Source organism: Microcaecilia unicolor, chromosome 3 (assembly GCF_901765095.1).
Source record: "Microcaecilia unicolor chromosome 3, aMicUni1.1, whole genome shotgun sequence".
In the NCBI taxonomy this organism is placed as follows: Eukaryota; Metazoa; Chordata; class Amphibia; order Gymnophiona; family Siphonopidae; genus Microcaecilia; species Microcaecilia unicolor.
In genome coordinates, this window is record NC_044033.1 from 373,091,251 (window position 1) to 373,113,546 (window position 22,296).

At 43.5% G+C, this 22,296-nt stretch overlaps 1 protein-coding gene across 1 annotated transcript in view; it reads left to right on the forward strand.

The window, feature by feature from the left end:
• The window catches only part of LOC115466979 (E3 ubiquitin-protein ligase RNF19A-like), an 86,217-nt gene that overhangs the window by 45,770 nt on the left and 18,151 nt on the right, over nucleotides 1-22,296 (forward strand). Inside the window, 2 exon segments of the mRNA XM_030198589.1 lie at nucleotides 1,951-2,104; nucleotides 17,465-17,627. Coding sequence (XP_030054449.1) covers nucleotides 1,951-2,104; nucleotides 17,465-17,627 — 317 coding nt within the window.

Sequence of the window (22,296 nt, forward strand, 5' to 3'; positions counted from 1 at the left end):
GCGTAGCTTAGTAAACAGGGGGGATAGCCTGAAGACTCTGGCCACTTAACAGTATACAAATCACTCTGTTGTTTTTTTTATGGATGAGCCTCTTCCAGATTAGAAAAACAACCATGATACTTGCAGGTTTCTTTCCATTCCAACTGAAAAATCAAGTCGCGGCTGTAGGTTCCAGAATAGTATCCAATTTCAAACATAACTCCTCAGGGGTATTAAACACCTGAACTCCACAATCATGAAGCACCCACTATCGGGCTGGGAACTGAAGTGTAAAATATACATTCTTTTCATGCAAGGCCTTGCACACTGGAACAAAACTGCAACAGTGAGCTGCTATGCCACCTGAATAGTCTTGAAACAGTAAAATTCTTCTATTCTGTTATCTCAGTTCTTTTTTTATGTCTGGTCTACATTATAAGATCTTTATGGGCAGAGTTCAAAATTCTTGCAATCATCACCCAATGCTTTGTTCACCTTCTGGACCTCTCCCGAGGAGATGAACCTGTTCCACCTTCAAGGCCCCCCCCCAGGTGTTCTGCCAGCTGTTTGGAGAAAACTAGGATTCCAGAAAGCCAACCAGCTTGGGGTCTTTTAAACTGTCTGAGAGACCAACCAACTGGATGCTATTGAACCTCAACTGGTTTTCTAAGTCCTTGAGCTTCTCACATTTGGTAAATGCCATTTTCACATGGGCTGATCTGCCATCATTATGCCCACCTCATCCTCTGCCGAACTTTCTCCTCCAGCATTGTTGTGTAGCCCCCCAGATCAGTGAGACCCTGGGTCAGGGTTCCAATCTGCTGTACCAAGGTAATGAATTTAGAGTCTAAGGGTTTAATAACAGCAATGGAAATCTGCTGCAGCTGCGCGTCATTTAATTGAGCAATATTCTCTAATGACTGCACCATATTTTTCCCATCTGACCCCACGATACACTGCTTATTCTTTTTCCCCAGTTTTGCTGTCATATCACCTCCATACTTAACAATGTATTTGCCCTCAAAGCTAGTGACGCATATTGAACCCCTAGATGTAAATAGAAAAATTAAAAGATCATGGATGGGAAGGATTCCATCCAGGATGCTCCCGGAGCTTATCAAAATCACTGCTCCTTGAGTCAGCATATCATATGATCCAACATTGTAGTAAATTATATTTCAATATTTTTATTGATGACATAATACAAAGGCAATAAACCATATAAATATAAACTTAACAGCGTGGTAATAACCTCTCATGTAACAGGGTTAAAGATAGTGCAAAACAGCCATCAGATTTGTGGTTTAACAACTTTTCCCCCCAATCCCCTTTACCCCCCATCCCCCCCTTCTCAAATTGTTATGCTTCTATAGCTACATAATGATATTAGCATATATCATCCAGAAACTTCCTTGTAACAGAAGGTAACACCATGGTACATATTGAAACACGGATAATATAGACAATAGGAAATCCTAATTAACAAGACCAAAACTTGTCTTTAATCTTTCTAACCCAAAGCTCTTCTTCCCTATCTCCCAAAACCTCCCCCCTCCCCTCCCCGAGCATTGCTCAAATTCAAATTCTCTTCACTGGTTCCAAGGAAGTCTATTCAAGAACATTGTAGTAAATTAAAAGGTAACTTATTATCTCAGATAAAAAAAAAACAGTCTTCCTGAACTCAGCATTATCTATATGAGAAAAAAAGAAGAAAAAACTCATTGTGTGAGCTCTCTCTAGCTTTTTCAATTTTTCTGGCCTTGGAAACAAAATGGGAAATAAATCCTGTTTTTTTTTCCCAGAAGTTTCCAATTTCTCCAGGCCTTCACATCTCTAGGAATGGAAGACCTGAGCTGGGAACTGAACCCAAGTTACCAGGTTGCCCTGAAGTGAGTGTGTTTTGTGGAAGGAAAATGATAGATGAGTGGAGGATCAGTAATGCACTAACAGTGGATCCTTGTTTTTCACCAGCACTAGATGTCAATGACATTAAAGTTTGTCCTCGCTGCGGGGCTTTCATCATGAAAGTTAAAGATGGGAGCTGTAACCGGATGAACTGCACTGTTTGTGGTTGCCTCTTTTGCTGGTTGTGTCTGAAAGAGATCACAGACGTCCACTTCCTCAGGTATGGATTATGTTGTATGCATAGCACACTACACAGATAGAAGAAAAGTCATATCACAGAAAATAAACACAACAGTGGAATGATCACAGTGATGTGAGTAATGTACAGTCCCATGCTGAGTACAAAGTATACAATAGGATATGCTTGGGGCTTTTTATCTACCAGTACTTGATGATAATAAGTACTGGCACGCTCTGCATCAAGCCCTAGAAAATGACAAGAGGGGAGGAGCTGGATTAGGGAGCAGAGGAATTTTTTTCTGTCCCCTTCCACTCCTGATCTCTGCAGGTTGCTGCCTGGGAGTGGAAGGGCTGGATGGGGCAGGAAGCAGAGGCCTGCTCTCTGTAGGGCACTGGCTTATAGAGCTGGGGCACCAGTCCAGTCTACTGTGAGCAGGGACAATACAGAACAGCACCAGTACCTGGTAATTGTCCATACTGTTAACCATTCTGTGCTTTGTGATATGTATTACTGTTATTAGCACCGTTGTGTACTTTTTGTTTTCTCCTTATAACTACTTTATGTATTACTTTGGCAAATGTGTCATGCTACTAAAGTTTCCTTAAAGTGAGATTAGCCCAGTGGTGCTTCTCTCTCTCAGTTCCCTATCCACAGTGGTTTACAATTGAATGAGGATCGGTGGGTAAACACAACGATCTTTATTGTTCTAAACAGAACATAGATGGATTATAGCTTGTGTTTGAGGAAATATTTGGCCTTCCTGCCTCTGGGTTTGGAGCTGATGCAGTAAATTATGCCATCCATTAGCAAAACGGTTTATGCTTGATTTCCCTGTGCTAATCTAACTCCCAATGCAAAAAGAAAAATTAGTACAGGAAAATCAGCTTAAAATCATTGCACAGTGGGCATGCAAATTGCCTCATATTAAACTGCTCCCACTACAAAAAAACTATGTTAAAATATTTTTACTTGTTTTGTAGTGCTGGATCTTTCCGCCAGCCCAAAGCTAGCATAAAGATTAAGTGCATGAGCAGAGGGTAATTCAAGGATTCCCCCACCCCTGACCCCCAAAATGTCCTTGGTGGACTCCTGGATCCCTGATCCCCAAAACATTCCTTGTGGCCCATTTGGGCCCCCTGACTACAAAAATGTCCCTGATAGCTCATGGGATCCCCCCTCCCAAATCCTCCCCTCCTTCCCATACACCTCTAAGTTGGGAGGCAAGAACGATCTTGAAAAATTGCAATGCAGAGGTAGGAGAAATGGGCATGGCTCCTGCCTCCCAAATTAGAAGGGGAGGGGGAGGTGTGGGGCCAGCGGGCTCATTTGGGCCACCAGCATCATTTGTGGGATCAGGGATAGGAGTCCACTTGGGTCATAGGGAATGCTTTTGGATTTGGGGGAGGGAGGTCCTGACATTCCACTTTGGCCCCCACTGTATTTATTTTCTGGGGGGGGGGGTTGAAATAGTGCAAGAGGCCACTTGGGCAACAGGGAAGATCTTCCAGGTGAGGTATGAGGGGGTCAGGAATCTAGGGTTGTGAGCCTCCAGGGTGCAGATACAATGAGCAGTATTGGATGTGTGCTGTCAATTGGAGGTCATGCACAAGAATTCCAGTTGACACCAATACAAACTTGCATGCACAAGTTGAAGTTATTGTTTTATTTGAGAAAGGGTATAGAGTGATAAGCACAACAAAAGAACAAAAGGTTGGCCAACACGAAGCATTTTATGGGTCAGGAGGGGTAATGTGATCATGCATCCAATGTGCTCTCCCATGTTAGTACATATTTTTTGTGCAAGGCTTATTTGCATTAGGCTTGTGTTAAGAAACTGTGTGCTAAGCATTAGTACAAGGCTCTAATGTAGAGCTTTAGTTGTTTTTCCCCACACAACACTATACTGGAACCTTTGGTTCTCCCCCCCCCCCCCCCTTATGTTTTCTTTGCATAGACACGAATGGAAGCACTTTTACTCCTTCATGTGGTTACACCTTATGCATTTGATTTAAGGCCACACTCACTACATTGCCCCTCCTTTGAATTACAAAAAAGGTTTAGCAAACAACATGGGAACTAGTTAGGAACAACATCTGCTCTATCACCTTGAAATAATGAGGTGGTTATTGGTACTTCTAATTTATTTATTTGTTACATTTGTACCCTGCACTTTTCCACACATAGCAGGTTCGATGCAGCTTACATAGTAGTAAGATTACAATGTGTAGTGCAGAGAAAACGGCTAAGTTTAGCAGAGTAATGGGGATGTGTAGATAGGTAATATTATAAGGGAGAGGGGGTAGAGGAGGTAGGACAAGGTGCTAGTTTTAGGCTAGATTGAGATAGTCAGAGGATAGGGTCAGGATAAACATAGGGAAAAATTGGAAGAGGCGTGGTCTGAGTCATTGCCATTGTCGCAGGATCAGGTGATGAATAGGTGGAGTTGTAGGGTTAGGTCGTGGCGTTTGGATAAGCTTCCTTGAATAGATGGGTTTTCAGCAATTTTCTGAAGGGTAGGTAGTCATTAATAGAATGAATGGGTCTGGGAAGGGCGTTCCAGAGTTGACTGCCTTTGAAGGAAAAGTTGGAATCAAACGAAGATTTATACTTGAGTCCTTTGCAGTTAGGATAGTGCAGGTTGATGTAATTTCTTGAGGATTGTGAAGTGTTTGGTGGGCAAGTCAATCAGCTTGGAGATACATACATAGCTTGGAGATTCTCCATGGATGATCTTGTGAATCAGCGTGTGGATCTTGAAGTTTATTCGTTCTCTAATAGGGAGCCAATGAAGCTTTTCACAAAGGGGTGATGCACTCTCAAATCGTGATTTACCAAAAATGAGTCTGGCTGCCGTGTTTTGGGCAGTCTGAAGATTCTTTAGGATTTGGGCCTTACAGCCTATGAAATAATAGCAACTGAGGATTATTACTGCCTCAATACTCAGGGCCAATGTTAGACATGTTGGGGCCCAGGGCAGAGATTTGGGAGGGGACCCCAAAGCCAGCTGACAGACTGAACTTTCTTCAACTTCAGACAGGGTTGGGGCCCCTATGGCATGGAGGCCCAAGGCAATTGCCATGTTTATACCCTGCTAACTCTAGCCCTGCCAATACTGTTGCTATTTCTATTTGCTAATAACCTATACCACATTCAGGTTTCTTTATTATTCTTCCTTTGGCAGTCACTCATATTGGTCTTGAGAGTAGAGGATGATATGCTGCTGGCTAGTGGATTTTACTTGTTCTGTGGGTTCCATTTCAGTTCATGTGCTGTACTCATTCTTTGTTTGCCTGATAGTCCAGGGTTCACTCCCAGATTTGGTGTGTTCTGGTAGAAGTTGTAGATGTCTTCAGTTCTCTTAACAGTTTCACTGTCAGTTTTAACCATGTAGGCCTGGCACTGATTTTGGTCCAGTTTTGTCATTAGGTTTTATTCTCACTTGAGAAACAGGAGATAAATTAGGCAATATCGTCATTCAGTGGTGTTTATCAAAATCTAGCTTTATAGGCTTTGTCATATTAAGAGCAATAGCAGACCAAAATTGCTGTATGAGAGGACAGTCCCACATTGAGGGGCATAATCGAACGGCGCTGGCCAAATAGCTGGCCGGCCATCTTCGGGGCCGGCGCTGTAAGTGGGTGGAGCCAACCGTATTTTTGAAAAAGATGGCCGGCCATCTTTTTCTTTGCTAATACGGTTGGGCCCGGCCAAATGTTAGACTTCGCCGGGTTTGAGATGGCCGGCATCGGTTTTCGGCCATAATGGAAAATAATGCCGGCCATCTCAAACCCAGTGAAATCCAAGGCATTTGGTCGTGGGAGGAGCCAGCATTTGTAGTGCACTGGCCCCCCTGACATGCCAGGACACCAACTGGGCATCCTAGGGGGCACTTCTAAAAATGTTTAAAAAAAATAAAAATAGCTCCCAGGTGCATAGCTCCCTTAAGTTGGGTGCTGAGCCCCCCAAATCCCCCCAAAACCCACTCCCCACAACTCTACACCATTACCATAGCCCTTATGGGTGAAGGGGGGCACCTACATGTGGGTACAGTGGGTTTTGGAGGGCTCCCATTTACTACCACAAGTATAACAGGTGGGGGGGGGGGATGGGCCTGGGTCCACCTGTCTGAAGTGCACTTCACCCACTAAAAACTGCTCCAGGGACTTGCCTACTGCTATCAGGGAGCTAGGTATGACATTTGAGGTTGGCATAGAGGCTGGCAAAAAAGTGGGTTTTTTTTGTTCTTTTTTGGGTGGGAGGGGGTTGGTGACCACTGGGGGAGAAAGGGGAGGTCATCCCCGATTCCCTCCGGTGGTCATTTGGTGAGTTGGGTCTCCTTTTTGAAGCTTGGTCGTGAAAAAAAAGGGACCTAGTACAGCCGGCGAAATGCTCTACAAGCCTGGCTTTTTTTTTTTCATTATTGGGCGAAGCCGGCCATCTCGTGAGCACACCCCCGTCCCTCCCCCGTCCCGCCTTCACTACCCTACCGACACGCCCCCTTGATATTTTGGCAGCTCCGCAATGGAAAGCAGTTGAATCCGGCCAAAATTGGCTTTTGATTATACCGATTTGGCCGGGTTCAGGAGATCGCCGGCCATCTCCCGATTTATGTCGTAAGATGGCCAGCAATCACTTTCGAAAATGAGCTGGATTGTGTGCTAAAAGTTGTCGTCACCGCCATTTCACCTAGGACATGTTGGAGAAGACAATCAACTTTGTACGTCTGCACCTGGGTGAAATATGCTCAATGGAGCACCCGGAACGTACACTCTCTCAAATCTGCCGCCCTGACTAACCAGGGTATTCTATGAATAGTATTGGCTACATTCCACTCTGACAATGATCTCCCTAGGTTCAATTCCCATCTGGCTTTTACCCCCTGGTAGCCTTTCCCTCCCACTAGGGGCTGGACTAATTTAAAGAGCCCTGAGATAGTGAGCCGCTCAGTTACCACCGATTCAAAAAATTCCCTTAATTTGGTTCCCAATTGTACTTTTAAGGTGTGAGGGTCAAGGGAGTTAATGTAATGTTTACGTTGACAACAAGTAAATTGGTCCCCCCACTGCATTGTCATCTGTTGGCGGAAGGCCTCAAAGGTCATCAATACTCAGTATACCTAAATGTAACTCACCTTGAGCTACTACTGAAAAGGTGTGAGCAAAATCTAAATTAAATAAAATAAAAAGTAAAATTAAGGTCAATTAAGGGGGAGAGTCAAGATGGCGGCACGCTTTCTTCGCGGCTGAAACATCTCGAGCTGAGCTGCGTGTAATCTTTTTCCCCCATTATGCCTCACACTAAGCGGAAAGGTCTGGTCAAAGCTGGAGCCTCAGCGAACAGAACCTCTTCTCCTTCTCAGACCAGCATTGAGAAGTTCGCCGTGAGGAAGCCTGATCGAGAAACCGGAGGGACTCCCGCTGCCACAGGAGGAGGAGAACCCTGTGACTTGGGATTGGATACCACCTTATCTCCCCCGGAGCGCAATCCACCGCCTCCGCCCAAAGGCTTTTTTTCTTCCCCAGGAATAATTGCACCGCAAGTCGGCGATAAATGTTCCTGGATGAGAGGCTCGGAGGAAAATCAAGCTGACGGAGGTCTGAGGCCTTTGGGCCTAAGGGCTGAAAGAAAATCTTCAATAACAAGACCGGAGTCGGTTAGTTTGGAGAGCATATGGGAAGCTCTCCAAAAGTTAGATACCAAGCTGACCAACTCTATGGTGGAAATAACGACTTTTGTGAGTACTATTGAAACTCTTTCTAAATCTTTTGAGACTTTTAAAATAGACTCTACTAATCAAATGAAAGCTATAAATGTAGAGGTGAAAAAACTTCAAGATGTTTCTACTATGAATAAGTACATAAGTACATAAGTAGTGCCATACTGGGAAAGACCAAAGGTCCATCTAGCCCAGCATCCTGTCACCGACAGTGGCCAATCCAGGTCAAGGGCACCTGGCACGCTCCCTAAACGTAAAAACATTCCAGACAAGTTATACCTAAAAATGCGGAATTTTTCCAAGTCCATTTAATAGCGGTCTATGGACTTGTCCTTTAGGAATCTATCTAACCCCTTTTTAAACTCCGTCAAGCTAACCGCCCGTACCACGTTCTCCGGCAACGAATTCCAGAGTCTAATTACACGTTGGGTGAAGAAAATTTTTCTCCGATTCGTTTTAAATTTACCACACTGTAGCTTCAACTCATGCCCTCTAGTCCTAGTATTTTTGGATAGCGTGAACAGTCGCTTCACATCCACCCGATCCATTCCACTCATTATTTTATACACTTCTATCATATCTCCCCTCAGCCGTCTCTTCTCCAAGCTGAAAAGCCCTAGCCTTCTCAGCCTCTCTTCATAGGAAAGTCGTCCCATCCCCACTATCATTTTCGTCGCCCTTCGCTGTACCTTTTCCAATTCTACTATATCTTTTTTGAGATACGGAGACCAGTACTGAACACAATACTCCAGGTGCGGTCGCACCATGGAGCGATACAACGGCATTATAACATCCGCACACCTGGACTCCATACCCTTCCTAATAACACCCAACATTCTATTCGCTTTCCTAGCCGCAGCAGCACACTGAGCAGAAGGTTTCAGCGTATCATCGACGACGACACCCAGATCCCTTTCTTGATCCGTAACTCCTAACGTGGAACCTTGCAAGACGTAGCTATAATTCGGGTTCCTCTTACCCACATGCATCACTTTGCACTTGTCAACATTGAACTTCATCTGCCACTTGCACGCCCATTCTCCCAGTCTCGCAAGGTCCTCCTGTAATCGTTCACATTCCTCCTGCGACTTGACGACCCTGAATAATTTTGTGTCATCGGCGAATTTAATTACCTCACTAGTTATTCCCATCTCTAGGTCATTTATAAATACATTAAAAAGCAACGGACCCAGCACAGACCCCTGCGGGACCCCACTAACTACCCTCCTCCACTGAGAATACTGGATAAAAGTTTGATTGATAGAAGAATTGAGCAAATAGAAAACTTCAATCGCAGATTAAATTTACGTTTCTTGAACTTTCCTTATACGTTTGGAATTACACCATTAGATGTTTTTAAAAAATATCTCATAGAAATACTGGGATATTCCCCTGATCATATACCGCCAATTAATCGCATTTTTTATGCGCCTACAAAAAAGATCCCAGAAGCAGACTTGGATAAAAATCCTCAACAACTTCAACAACTTGATGAAAGAGATCTAAATTTAAATCTGTCAGAGATTCTTGACTCATCCATGTCTGAAAACTCTGAAAGGAAGTCTCTAATAGTCTCACTTGTCTTTGAACAAGATGTAGAAGCTATAAAAAGGCTTTTCTTTTGAAAATCAAAGACTCTATTCTATGGGAAACAGATATGGATGTATCCAGATGTGACCAGGCAAACTCAAGAAAGAAGAAAAGCGTTCCTGACCCTAAGGAAAGAAACACTTGCAATAGGAGCTCACTTTTACCTAAACTATCCTTGCAAATGTGTGATTAAGTACTTAGGGCTTAAATACATTTTCTTTCAACCAGAACATTTAAAAGCTTTTGTTGATCTTAAAAAGTTGGGAAAGGCTTGATATCTTTTCAAGTTCGATTGCCAATATAATGTTTGTTCAGGCTTATAGTGTGCTAAGCTTTATTCATTATTACTTATTATTTTTCTATATATCTTCTGATAGCGTGACTCTCTCCCCACTATTAGTGGTCTAAAGAAGGCTAATATTTTTTCTTCAAATGTTTCATATTATTATGTGAATTAATGTAATAATTAACTGGATAGCCTGTATTGCCTATTCAGGTATTTGTGCTTGTAATTATAGATTGTTAATAAAGTAAAAATAAAAAGTAAAATTAAAAATTTTACCTGCTCCCATGAGCACATGTTCTACCAAATGGTAACCCCAGGTTTCCCAGCATTCAAATACAATATTTTCCGTACCAGGCAGGAACTGCAGGTTTCCTCTAATTGGATGAGGTCACCGGATATGACATCTTAACCCTGCCTAAGCCCTGCCCATTTTGCATAACCATGCCCCTGCCCCACCTTATTTGCATAGCCCATCCCAAACCCTGTCCCTTTGCATAGCCCCTGCCCAACCCCAACCCCTTTGGTAACATCACAGGAAATGACATCATAGCCGTACCCCTTTTCCAAGATGGCAGCCACTACTGTATGCACCACTTTACTTCATTTCCACTACTAGCTGCTATCTTGGATGGACAGTCTCAGCGGAATTTAGTCACGCATGCGCAACTCAACCTTTTTTTCTCACTGGAAAGAAAATAGACATTTTTGTTTTCTTTTTCTTATAACTTTTTTCTTTCAAAAAAGATACCTTGTGTTTACTTTTAAAGCTGTTTCTTCACTTTATTTTCTCACAGGAAAGACAGTAGGCATTTGTTTTTTTTTTCAAAAGGATACGTTGTGCTTAAGTTCTGCTTAGGATTTTTTTATACATGACTTCATAGGCAGCGCACGTTTCAACACTAGTGCTACAGGGTGGATGGGGAGTCATATAAGGGGGGGGGGCATAGGATTAGCTGCATGTGCATGTTGCATCTCTCTATGTACAAGGGCCTGACTGCAGCCGGTTGGGCTGATGGTTTTACTAAGCAAGAGGTAGAGGCAGAGTCTGGATTCCTTGTAAGTTTGCTGATGTCTAGGGAAAAAGGGAGGGGTTCATGCTGGAGGATGCAGACCTAGGCACAGCTCACAGGCTTCTGCCTGTAAAAGGAAGCTACAGACAGAGAATAAGGTGGGGGGCCTATCTGTAAAATTTGTATGTCTTGAAAACAGGAGGAAGTGGGGGGGGGGAGGGGAGGAGGGAGGAGGCTACTGCTTAAGTTCACACTTCTTGGAAGGAGCAGTGCCAGGATTTCCTATGCTAGGGGAAAGGGGAGGGGGTCATTGGTGGAGGCTATAGACCCCCTATTGATCTCGTACAGAGAACAGCGTATTTCATAGAAAAATGCAAACAGCTCAGAGCTGGGATTCCATGTATTTAGTTTACTTTTGCTGAAAAAAGCTGCAAGAAACCAGGGAGACTGAGCCTGCTTTTTGGAAGGGGCAGAGCTGAGAGTCTGCTGTAAGTTTTGTTGCTAGCTAGGGGGAGGGAGGGTCACCGGTGTTAGCATTTAACTTTAAAAAAGGAAGCTATGATAAAATGAGAAGAGGAGCGACTGAGAGAGTAAGAAACCTACAACAGGTGTGGATGCTGTTCAAAAACACCATCCTGGAGGCCCAGGCCAAACATATTCCACGTATCAGAAAAGGAGGATGTAAAACCAAACGACAGCTGGCGTGGTTAAAAAGTGAGGTAAAGGAGGCTATTGGAGCTAAAAAGAAATCCTTCAGAAAATGGAAGAAGGAACCGAATGAGGAAAATAAGAAGCGGCATAAGGAATGTCAAGTCAGATGCAAAGTGCTGATAAGAAAGGCAAAGAGGGATTTTGAAAGAAAGATAGCATTAGAAGCGAAAACTGATAGTAAAATTTTTTTAGATACATTAAAAGAAGGAAACCGGCAAAAGAATCGGTTGGCCCGCTGGATGACTGGGGTGTAAAAGGGGCGATCAAGGAAGACAAAGAAATAGCAGAAAAACTAAGTGAGTTCTTTGCTTCGGTCTTCACCAAGGAAGATTTGGGTGGGATACCAGTGCCAGACGGGGTATTTGAAGCTGAAGAGTCGGAAAAACTTATTAAAATATCTGTAAATCTGGAAGACATAATGGAGCAGTTCTACAAACTGAAGAGTAGCAAATCTCCTGGACCGGATGGTATTCACCCTAGGGTACTGATAGAACTAAAAAAAGAGCTGGCAGAGCTACTGTTATTGATTTGTAATTTATTCTTAAAATCGAGCGTGGTACCGGAATATTGGAGAGTGGCCAATGTAACGCCGATATTTTAAAAAGGTTCCAGAGGAGACCCAAGAAGTTATAGACTGGTGAGTCTGATGTCGGTGCCAGGCAAAATGGTAGAGACTATTATCAAGAACAAAATTACAGAGCACATTCAAAATCATGGACTAATGGGACAAAGTCAACATGGATTTAGTGAAGGGAAGTCTTGCCTCACTAATCTGCTGTAAACAAACATGTGGACATAGATGAGCTGATTGATATTGTCTATCTAGATTTTCAGAAGGAGTTTGATAAGGTTCCTCATGAAAGACTACAAAGGAAATTAGAGGGACATACATGGGATCGGAGGTAGTGTCTTACTGTGGATTAAAAACTGGTTGAAAGATAGGAAACAGAGAGTAGGATTAAAAGGTCAATATTCGCAATGGAGAGGGGTAGTTAGCGGGGTCCCCCAGGGATCAGTGCTGGGACCTCTGCTTTTTAACATATTCATAAATGACCTAGAGATGGGGGTAACTAATGAGGTAATCAAATTTGCTGATGACACAAAGTTATTCAAAGTAGTCAAGTTGCAGGAAGATTGTGAAAAACTACAAGAGGACCTTACGAGACTGGGTGTCTAAATGGCAGATGACGTTTAATATGAACAAGTGCAAAGTGATGCATGTGGGAAAGAGGAACCCAAACTATAACTACGTCATGCAAGGTTCAGTGTTAGGAGTCACGGACCGAGAAAGGGATCTAGGTGTCATCATTGATGATACGTTGAAAACGTCTGCTCAGTGTGCTGCTGCGGCTAGGAAAGCAAATAGAATGTTGGGTATCATTAGGAAAGGGATTGAAAACAAAAATAAGAATATTATTCTGCCATTGTATCGCTCCATGGTGCGACCGCACCTCGAGTATTGTGTTCAATTCTGGTCGCCGCACCTCAAAAAAGACATAGCGGAATTGGAAAAGGTGCAGAGAAGTGCGACAAAGATGATACAGGGGACGGGACGACTTCTCTATCAGGATAGGCTGAAGATGCTGGGGCTCTTCAGCTTGGAGAAAAGGCGGCTGAGGGGAGATATGATAGAGGTCTATAAGATAATGAGTGGAATGGAATGGGTCAATGTGGAGCGTCTGTTTATGCTTTCCAAAAATACTAGGACAAGGGGGCATGTGATGAGCTGCAGTGTGGTAAATTTAAAACAAATCGGAGGAAATTTTTCTTCACTCAACGCGTAGTTAAACTCTGGAATTCACTGCTGGAAAAGGTGGTTAAGGCGGTTAACTTAGCGGACTTCAAAAAAGGGTTGGACGGAGGAAAAAGCCATAGAATGTTATTGAATGGACGAGGGAATAAAGCAGTATTTCTAGGATGGGCGGGACAAATTGCTGGTTCTTTTGGCCGCTGTCGGTGACAGGGTGCTGGGCTTGATGGACCCTTGGTCTGTCCCAGCATGGCGATGCTTATGTAGTTATGTACTTATGGTGGCAACAGACCCTATTGATCTCTCACAGAGAATAGTTTGCTTTGCTCTGTGTGTGTGTGTCTATGTATTCATGTGACTGTATGATAAACAGGTTTACTAAGGGGAAAAGGGGAGGAGACTACAGACAGAGAAAAAGGTGGGAGTCAGCAGTGGCGTAGCGGGGGCGGCTGCCACCCGGGGCGGATTGCCGCTGCACCCCCCTGGGTGCAGACCAACATGACACCCCCCCACTGGCATGGACCCCCCCCCACCGGCATAGCGCCACCCCGACATGGTCCCCACCTGTCTACGAGCTCCATCCATCTGCAGCGCTGCTGTAAAAATCGCTTTGTCGGCCCTTCCCTCACTCACTGTGTCCCGCCCTCTGACGTAACTTCCTATTTCCTCAAGGGCGGGACACAGTGAGTGAGGGAAGGGCCGACAAAGCGATTTTTACAGCAGCGCTGCAGATGGATGGAGCTCGTAGACAGGTGGGGACCGTGTCAGGGGGGAGGCGCTGCGCCGGGGGTGGGTGGACAGATGCACCCCCCCACCCGTTGACACCCGGGGCGGACCGGCCCCACCGCCCCACCCTTGCTACGCCACTGGGGGTCAGGGGGATGCAGAGGTGAGACAGTGAGCTTTTTTCCTTTCGAACTGTCAAGAAAGGGTGCAAACCAGTAACTATAGAAAAGCACTTATTCTGCCCTTCCACTTTTTTCATTTAAAATAGAGAGGTGTAGCCTGATGGGAGGGGGTTAAGGGAGGGTAGGGGAGGTTGGGAGGTGGCATATGGGTTAGTTGCTGTTAATTACATGTCTACAAGGGTTGCCAACATGTTCCCAAAGCTAGATAGGAAATCAGAGTGATTATTATTGCAGAGGCTACAACGAAGTCTTAGCTGGAATGGCAAAAGGATATCTCCTATAAAAAGCAGAGTCCTCACTCCTCAGAGGCTGCGGTAGCTTATGGCGGAGAGGATTGGAGGGAAGGAGGTTGGGAGGGACCTGGTGGAGTAGAATCTTGGGATATAGGGGTTGCCTGGATGGGATTGGTCTAACAGTTATAGATAAATGTGGTCCTTGACTAAAGATTGTTTTATCTGTTCCAGTTAGAAGTTTACAAGTTATTTATAGTTGTGATTATTTGAGGGAAGAGGGATGGGGAGGGGGGTAGGGGATGGGGAGGGGGGTAGGGGATGGGGAGTTAATTTAAAAAACTGTTTCAGCCTTTACATATCTGATATTAGCAATGCACTGTTAGAACTTGTACAGAGATGTATGGAATGATATATTATCTTGTGCATAGGCGGTCGGTGGCCCAACTGTTTGGGGAGGCTAAAGGGGGTGGGGCCAGGGGTGGGGCTTAAATCCATAATTGTCTGATAACACACAGAAAAAATAAATAAAAATAAAAGTCACAATTAATACCTTTTATTAAATTTAGATATTAGATATGTATCATATGTCAAAGAATAAAGTGGTTGCTCAAAGCATATTCTAAGCACAATCGCTCAACTGCAAAACACTATGCACAACTTTGTGCAAAAAACACAGTCAGAACCTTACTGTACCATAAATATTACACAGGGCAGAACCTACTACACCAATATACCACCCATACGGAAAATGCAGACCGTCAACAATATGAAACACCCTAATTCATGTTTAATGTGGGATAAAATGCCATAAATAAGTAAATAAATATAAACTTTTAAGGTTGAGCACCTGATTCTCAAAGTGGACATATTCCAAACACTATAATGAAAATAAAATGATCTTTTCTACCTTTGTTGTCTGGTTTTCCGATTCTGCTGCTATCTGTTATCAGTGCAGGTCAGGAAGTCCTCCTCATTAAATATCTCCCTAGCAACCCAGCCAACCCCCACCCCCCTCCCCCTGCTCTCCCAGCAGTAAGGTAAACAAACCATAAACCAATTTCTACAATTGGTTACACAAGGCTAGAGGGCTTTCACTGCAGCTCCTGCTGTGAGGATGGAGGTAAATCAACAATTTAAACCTCTCAGAGCACAGCAGGGGAGGCTTAGCCTGTCCAAGCCTCTTATACCGGGCGCCTATGATCTTGTGGTTGCTATGTTGATGCTCTAATAAAACTATTTAAACATAAAAATAGAGAGGTGTGGTAGCCGTGTTAGTCCACTCTTAAGGTTATCAATAGAAATCAAACAAAATAAAACATGGAAAAGAAAATAAGATGATACCTTTTTTATTGGACATAACTTAATACATTTCTTGATTATCTTTCGAAGGTTGCCCTTCTTCGTCAGATCGGAAATAAGCAAATGTGGTAGCAGATAGTATATATAAGTGAGACATCCAAGCATTACTTTGACAGTCTGACAGGGTGGGAGGGTGGGGGTGGGTAGGAGGTATACATGGGGACACCAAAGTATTTCATTGATATTCTAACAGGATGGGTGTGGGTAGGTGAGAGGAGGGTGATAAACAGAGAAATACAATTTTATGGTTTATAATGGGCTAGAAAACCCAGATCCTTGTTAATCCTGTCTGTTGGGTGTCAAAATATTCAATCATTCTGACTTAAAAGGTCTTATGTTCCTGTATTGTTTTAAAGTTACCTTTCAGGATTCTAACTATGAAATCACTGGTGCAGTGTCCTGGTCTTGTAAAATGCTGGCCCACCAGGGTGGGAACCTGACTGGCACCGGCTATCTTCTTGTGATATCTGTGCAGATTGAATCTTGCCTTAAGCATCTGGCCTGTTTCTCCAATATAGCATCCTTCGTTACATTTTTTACACTGAATGATATATACCACATTGGAAGATGAGCATGTGAAAGATTCCTTTATGTTTAATATTTTTCCTTTGTGAATGACTGTGGGGTCCTGTGAAATGTTTTGGCATAGCTTGCAGCTGGATATATTACAGGGACATGTGCCCTTCTTTTCCTTTTCAGTCTGTGTTGGGAGTTTACTTCTGATTAGCTTGTGTTTTAAGTTGGGTGGCTGATCTCATCCAAGGGGCGGGGAGTGGGCATGGCTTGGGTGTGGTTTGGGCAGTGGCATTATAAAAAGGGGTGGGGGAGTAGGCATGGCTTGGGTGTGTCCTCACTTCTGATTGGCTGAAAACCCAGAAGTGGGCATGTCACCTGTCAAAATCAATTAATTTTGACAAAAGCCCATGAGTTACACTACTCCCATTCCTCCTTCAGTGCTAGGAATGTATAGATCCGGCATTCTTATAGACTATCTCATGAGCGTGGAGGAATTTTCTTGTTCGTACATTCAATTTTTCAAGTTATTTAAGAGGCTAGTCCACAATTCCTAAGCTATATAAAAGTATAGGAATTACAAGCTAGTTGATGGCTTGTTTCTATTCTTTGATGTTAGAGCAATTTTAGTATTTGGTCTAATCTCCTGTAATACTCTGCTGGTCCTTTCTCTCAATACTTCATGTTGGCTTGTTGCTTTTTCCTCAATTCCTAGATACTTATATACCCTTTCCTGTTTATGTTCCTTGATAGCACAATCATCAGGCAAAGAGGTTTTCATTTTTAGTTAATTTACTTCCTAGAAAAGTTGCCTTAGCACATTTATCCAGGTCAAAAGTCATCCTGATGTCATCTGAAAAGCTTTTTACTAAATGGAGTTGTGCTGCCAAATGTTTAATCGCTGGAACTGTAGAGCGTCAAGTCATCTACAAACAGCGTGTGATGTAACCTCTGGGTTTTTGCCAGTTCTAGGATTAAGGCTAAATCCATAACCCGAAGAATTAAGAAGTGTACTTAAAGGATTAAATGTTATACAAAACAAGAGTGGTAACAGTTTAAAGATTAAAACCCTTCAAATCCACGAATATCCCTTGTTGGATCCTGATATTAGGAATGACATACTGTCCATTTCTATACCGTAAATGGAGTGTATTTTCATAGTGAAGTTAATGTCCTTGATTGATTTAATACTGTTACAAATACACATAGAGAGAGAGAGAGAGAGAGAAAGCACACGTGTTTCACTAGCCTCTGACTAAATTAGTGTTTTGGGTGTGTTACACCAGGCTGCAGCTAACAACATGCTTTTTTTATGTGTTACAGTCCCTCTGGCTGCACATTCTGGGGGAAGAAGCCTTGGTCGCGGACTCGGAAGATTCTCTGGCAGGTTGGCATGCTGCTTGGGGCCCCGATGGTTATTTCCCTTCTTGCTGGTATTGCCATCCCAGTTATTGTCATCGGGATCCCAATCTATATGGGGAGAAAGGTAAAAATCTCTCACCCAATCGGGTAACAGGAATGAGCTGGGAGGAGACTGGAAATGGAAGCGAGTTTACCTCTTGTTCTATCCCTCAGCTACCCTTTTTACTCATTTCCTCCCGTAGAAACTGGAACAAGCAGTATCACCACCTTCCTCCTCCTCTGATTCCACTTTTTCCTTTCTTTGATCTTCTGCCCCCTTCCTTATCCTAGTTCTGGTACCTTTCTCCAGCAGCAGGATTATTCTCTGATTAAATTCTCTCTTATACCTGCAGCAGCAAAAATGAGAATATTTCAGTGTGAAAGTAATGGAAGAGAATGTAAAAGCAACAGTGCATCTTGTCATTCTGAATGAGTTTTCTAGATAGCACATTTTATATGCCATTAAAAAGCATTTTGTCTGTCCATCTGTGAGACTGATATAATAAGCTTTGTCTAGTAGACAGGCAAACAAAGAGGCCGATGCAGAGAGCTATGTTGTAGAGCTGCGCACCCATGGCTGAGCATGTAGCTTCTACAGCACAATTAATGAAAAAATATACTGCAGCAAACCACAGCTTATTGTCAAATGATTGGTTCATGCACTAACAGGAAAGGTGACACAACATAAATGATGTTCCTGGGTCAGCATCTCCCATGCCCCCAATTGCTTTCTGCATCAGCCTTGTGTCTGGTGTCTAGTGGCACCTCTCCCTCTCCCAACATTAAAAATACCACCTCTCCCCGGTATCTAGCGGCACCCCTGGATCCCCCTCTCAGGCTCCCTAGTTCCCCCACAGAGCATACCTTTAAGAGGCAGGAGCTCCTGCCTCCAATGCTGCTATCTTGAAAAATGGCAGGTACCCAGCAGGCTCAGTCTACCAAATAAGAGAATTTTTTCCCCTTATTTGGCAGACTGGCCCTATTCAGTGCATCCCAGGTGCACCGTGTGAGGTCAGGAGCTGCCATTTTTCAAGAAGTAAGCTCTGTGGAGAGACTATGGGGGCCCCTGAAGAGTTGGAGGTGATACTAGACACCAGGGATTATATTTTTAATTTCAGTCTGGGGACAGGTCAGGTTGGGGAAGGAAAGGGGTGTCACTAGACACCAGGAAAGACCAATGCAGAAAACTATCGGGCAGGGAAGTCAGGTCAGGGAGCATTAAAATCCGCTTGATTAACCCTTCTATACCACCTTTAACTTAGCAGTATAGTTTTTGCTTTAACTCATCTGGTACACATAAGTGCACAGCTGAAATTTTTCTCTACATTGCAGCAGACTGATAGCCTCCTTTTGCAGGCATTTTAATCTGGTGTGCACTGATATATGCCACTGGAGTTAATTCAGGTGCTGAACCCCTTTCTGCATTGTTTGCCCACTAATGCCTTGAACCCTCATTAACTGCGCATTTTTGCATGCAGTAGCTTTCTACATTGTCCTCAAAGTTTGGGTTATGAACTAGCCGGTTTTCAGCCGGGCTGGCTATTTATCCAATGGCCAGACCAACAGTAGAAAAGCTGGCTTTTATGCTGCTGTAATGATCCATGATAGGGTATGAAGAGTCTCTGCTGTGATTTACACTTCAATAGCACTTCAGTCCTCCCATATAAGATAAATGCTCACCCTTTTGTTGTTTGCTTCTAGTGTTGTAAAGACTGCACATGTAAGCACTTGCTTTGTAAGAGCTGTGCAGCAGAAAGCAGCGTTTATGGATGAGAAATTTTGTGTTTTGGGAGTAAATCAGCTTTATAAGAATAGTATATCATAGGTAAAATCATTCAAACACTCATCCTACCTTTCAGATGTGATTTATTCCCAAAATATATACATAGAAAAAAGTGGAAGATTGATGAATATTGAACTTGTACTGCTCCAGCCGTTCTGGGCCTCACAGCAGATTTTTTTCTCAGTGTTTCACAGAGCAGCATGATTTCAAGTTTTAGAAGAACTGTGTGCTGGAAGTGATTTATATTTTCCAAAGAACTGTATATCCACTCTCTGCATACAATGAGAGCTCAAGGGTAAAGACTGTATATGAGTAACCTTGTGATTTTAGAACATACAACTTTACCTTAAGCCTTATAAGAGCAGGTCATGAAGTATAGAAATTCAACAGTTGGAATAACACTGACTCAAATTTTTTTTTTAATGTGATTTGCTTTTTTTTTTTTTTTTTTTTTTGTTACATTTGTACCCCGCGCTTTCCCACTCATGGCAGGCTCAATGCAGCTTACATATTGTAAACAGGTACTTATTTGTACCTGGGGCAATGGAAGGTTAAGTGACTTGCCCAGTCACAAGGAGCTGCCTGTGCCTGAAGTGGGAATCGAACTCAGTTCCTCAGTTCCCCAGGACCAAAGTCTACCACCCTAACCACTCCTCCCTTTCAAAAAAGTAGTTTATTCAGTTTTAAAGGTTTTTTTTGTCCCAAATGATTAAGAAACAGGGGTCAGCTTTTTCTCTTTCAAAAAGTTGGCAAACCTAAGAAGAACCAAGGAACCGGAAGGGGTGGAGAAGCTGCAGAACTGGCTGGAAAGAGGAGGTGCTCCACTGGAGAGGGCACAAAGACAGACAGACACATCCCTAGAGCTCTTCTAATGCACACACACATATATGCAGGTCATAAAATACAGTTTTCTAAAAGTTGCCCTTAGGAACCTATTCTTTTAGGCTCTGATTTATTTAAAAAAAAAAAAAACTTTTTATTTTTGCAATTTTTCAATTTATATAGCATACACCACCTTGACATGCTTGTCATATTAGACAGTATATCAAATACATAATAATAAATACTAATTATTATTACTATTAAGTACATAAGTATTGCTATATTGGGTCAGACCAAAGGTCCATCAAGCCCAGTATGCTGTCTCCAAAAGTGGCCAATACAGGTCACAGGTTCATGGCAGGATCTCAAAAGATAGCAACAGCTTTTTCCAAGTCAAGTTTTCAACCTTAATAGTTTATGAACTCATCTTCCAGAAACATGTCTTTAGCACAACAGAAAATGAAGGGTGTGTGAAAGAAAAATATGATCATATTTTAATAAAGGAAAATAATACATTCATACTTCTTATATAGCCCTGAGTCTTGGGAGAGGAGAGGGAGGCAGAATCCAGAGGCAGAAGATATGAGCAAGAGAGCAACAGGAATACAACATATATGGGGCAATTCTATAAACTAGGTGTTCACATTTATGTGCATATCCCCCTAGATTCTATATAGCGCACCTAGAGATTTGCGCCAAAATCGGCACAGATTCTATAACAATGTGCATAACTTAACAAGCTAATAAGTGCTGATAGCAGCACTTAACGAGCAATAATGAGGACTAATTGGCACTGATTAGAATTTAGGCACACAAGTGACTATCCAGCTTATAATCGAAAAAGAAAAACGCCTATATTTCGACCCAAATCAGGAGATGGGCGTTTTTCTCGCAAAGGCGCCCAAATCAGTATAATCGAAAGCTGATTTTGGGCGTTTCCAACTGCACTCCGTCGCGGAAACTAATAATATTTATGGGGCGTGTCGGAGGCGTGGTGGAGGCGGGACTGTGGCGTGATTATCAGCTGAGGAGAGATGGGCGTCTTTAGCTGATAATCGAAAAAAAAAAAAAGGCGTTTTGACCGCGATTTTGGGTCACTTTTTTTGGACCCTTTTTTCTCACGAACAAGTCCCAAAAATGTGCCCCAACTGCCCAGATGACCACTGGAGGGAATCGGGGATGACCTCCCCGGACTCCCCCAGTGGTCACTAACCCCCTCCCACCAAAAAAAACCCACTTTAAAAACTTTTTTTCCAGCCTGTATGCCAGCCTCAAATGCCATACCCACCTCCATGACAGCAGAATGTGTTCGATCCTGTCACAGCCTTTCCCTGGGTCAGATGTGGCTCTCGGGTGCAGTATAGGGTCACATCAGCATTGCATTGTGGTGGGTGTAGGGTATTGGGCTCCGTGATTTCATTAGCTTGTGTTACAGTCTCACGATGTTGGTAGTTGGTAGGCTCTTCTCCCATGGTGCTTTTCCCCCTGCCTACTGGGTCAGAGTGTGCCCTGTTGGGTTTCCTGTTGTAGTCCATGCGGTAGTGGCCATTTTTGTAAGCCAGTTTTAGTTCCCTTTCCTGTGTTAGCCACGTTAGAGAACTTAGTTCTTCCCTTGAATGTGGCTGAAAGAGGGCATTGTACAGCATTCTGCCAGCTCTGACCTACTGCTAATCTCAGTACCAGGGAGACTCGTTGCCAGTGGGGCACAACCACTGATCTGCAGTTAACTGTGAGTAAACGCGGTTATTCCAATAAAGGATGTTTTCAAAGAGATTAGTCTTCAAGTGTCAACTGGTGTGCCAATGTTATACAGCAGCAACAAGTCCTAGAGGCCTGCATGTATGCAGGTCCCTGGAGCACTTTTAGTGGGTACCGCAGTGCACTTCAGCCAGGTGGCCCCAGGCCCATCCCCCCCACCTGTAGCACTTGTGCTGGTAAATGGGAGGCCTCCAAAACCCACTGTACCCACATGTAGGTGCCCCCTTCACCCCTAAGAGCTATGGTAGTGTTGTACATTTGTGGGTAGTGGGTTTTGGGGGAGGGGGGTTGGGAGCTCAGCACCCGTGGTAAGGGAGCTATGCATGTGGGAGCTTTTTCTGAAGTCCACCGTACTGACCTAGGGTGCCCAGTTGGTGTCCTGGCATATCAG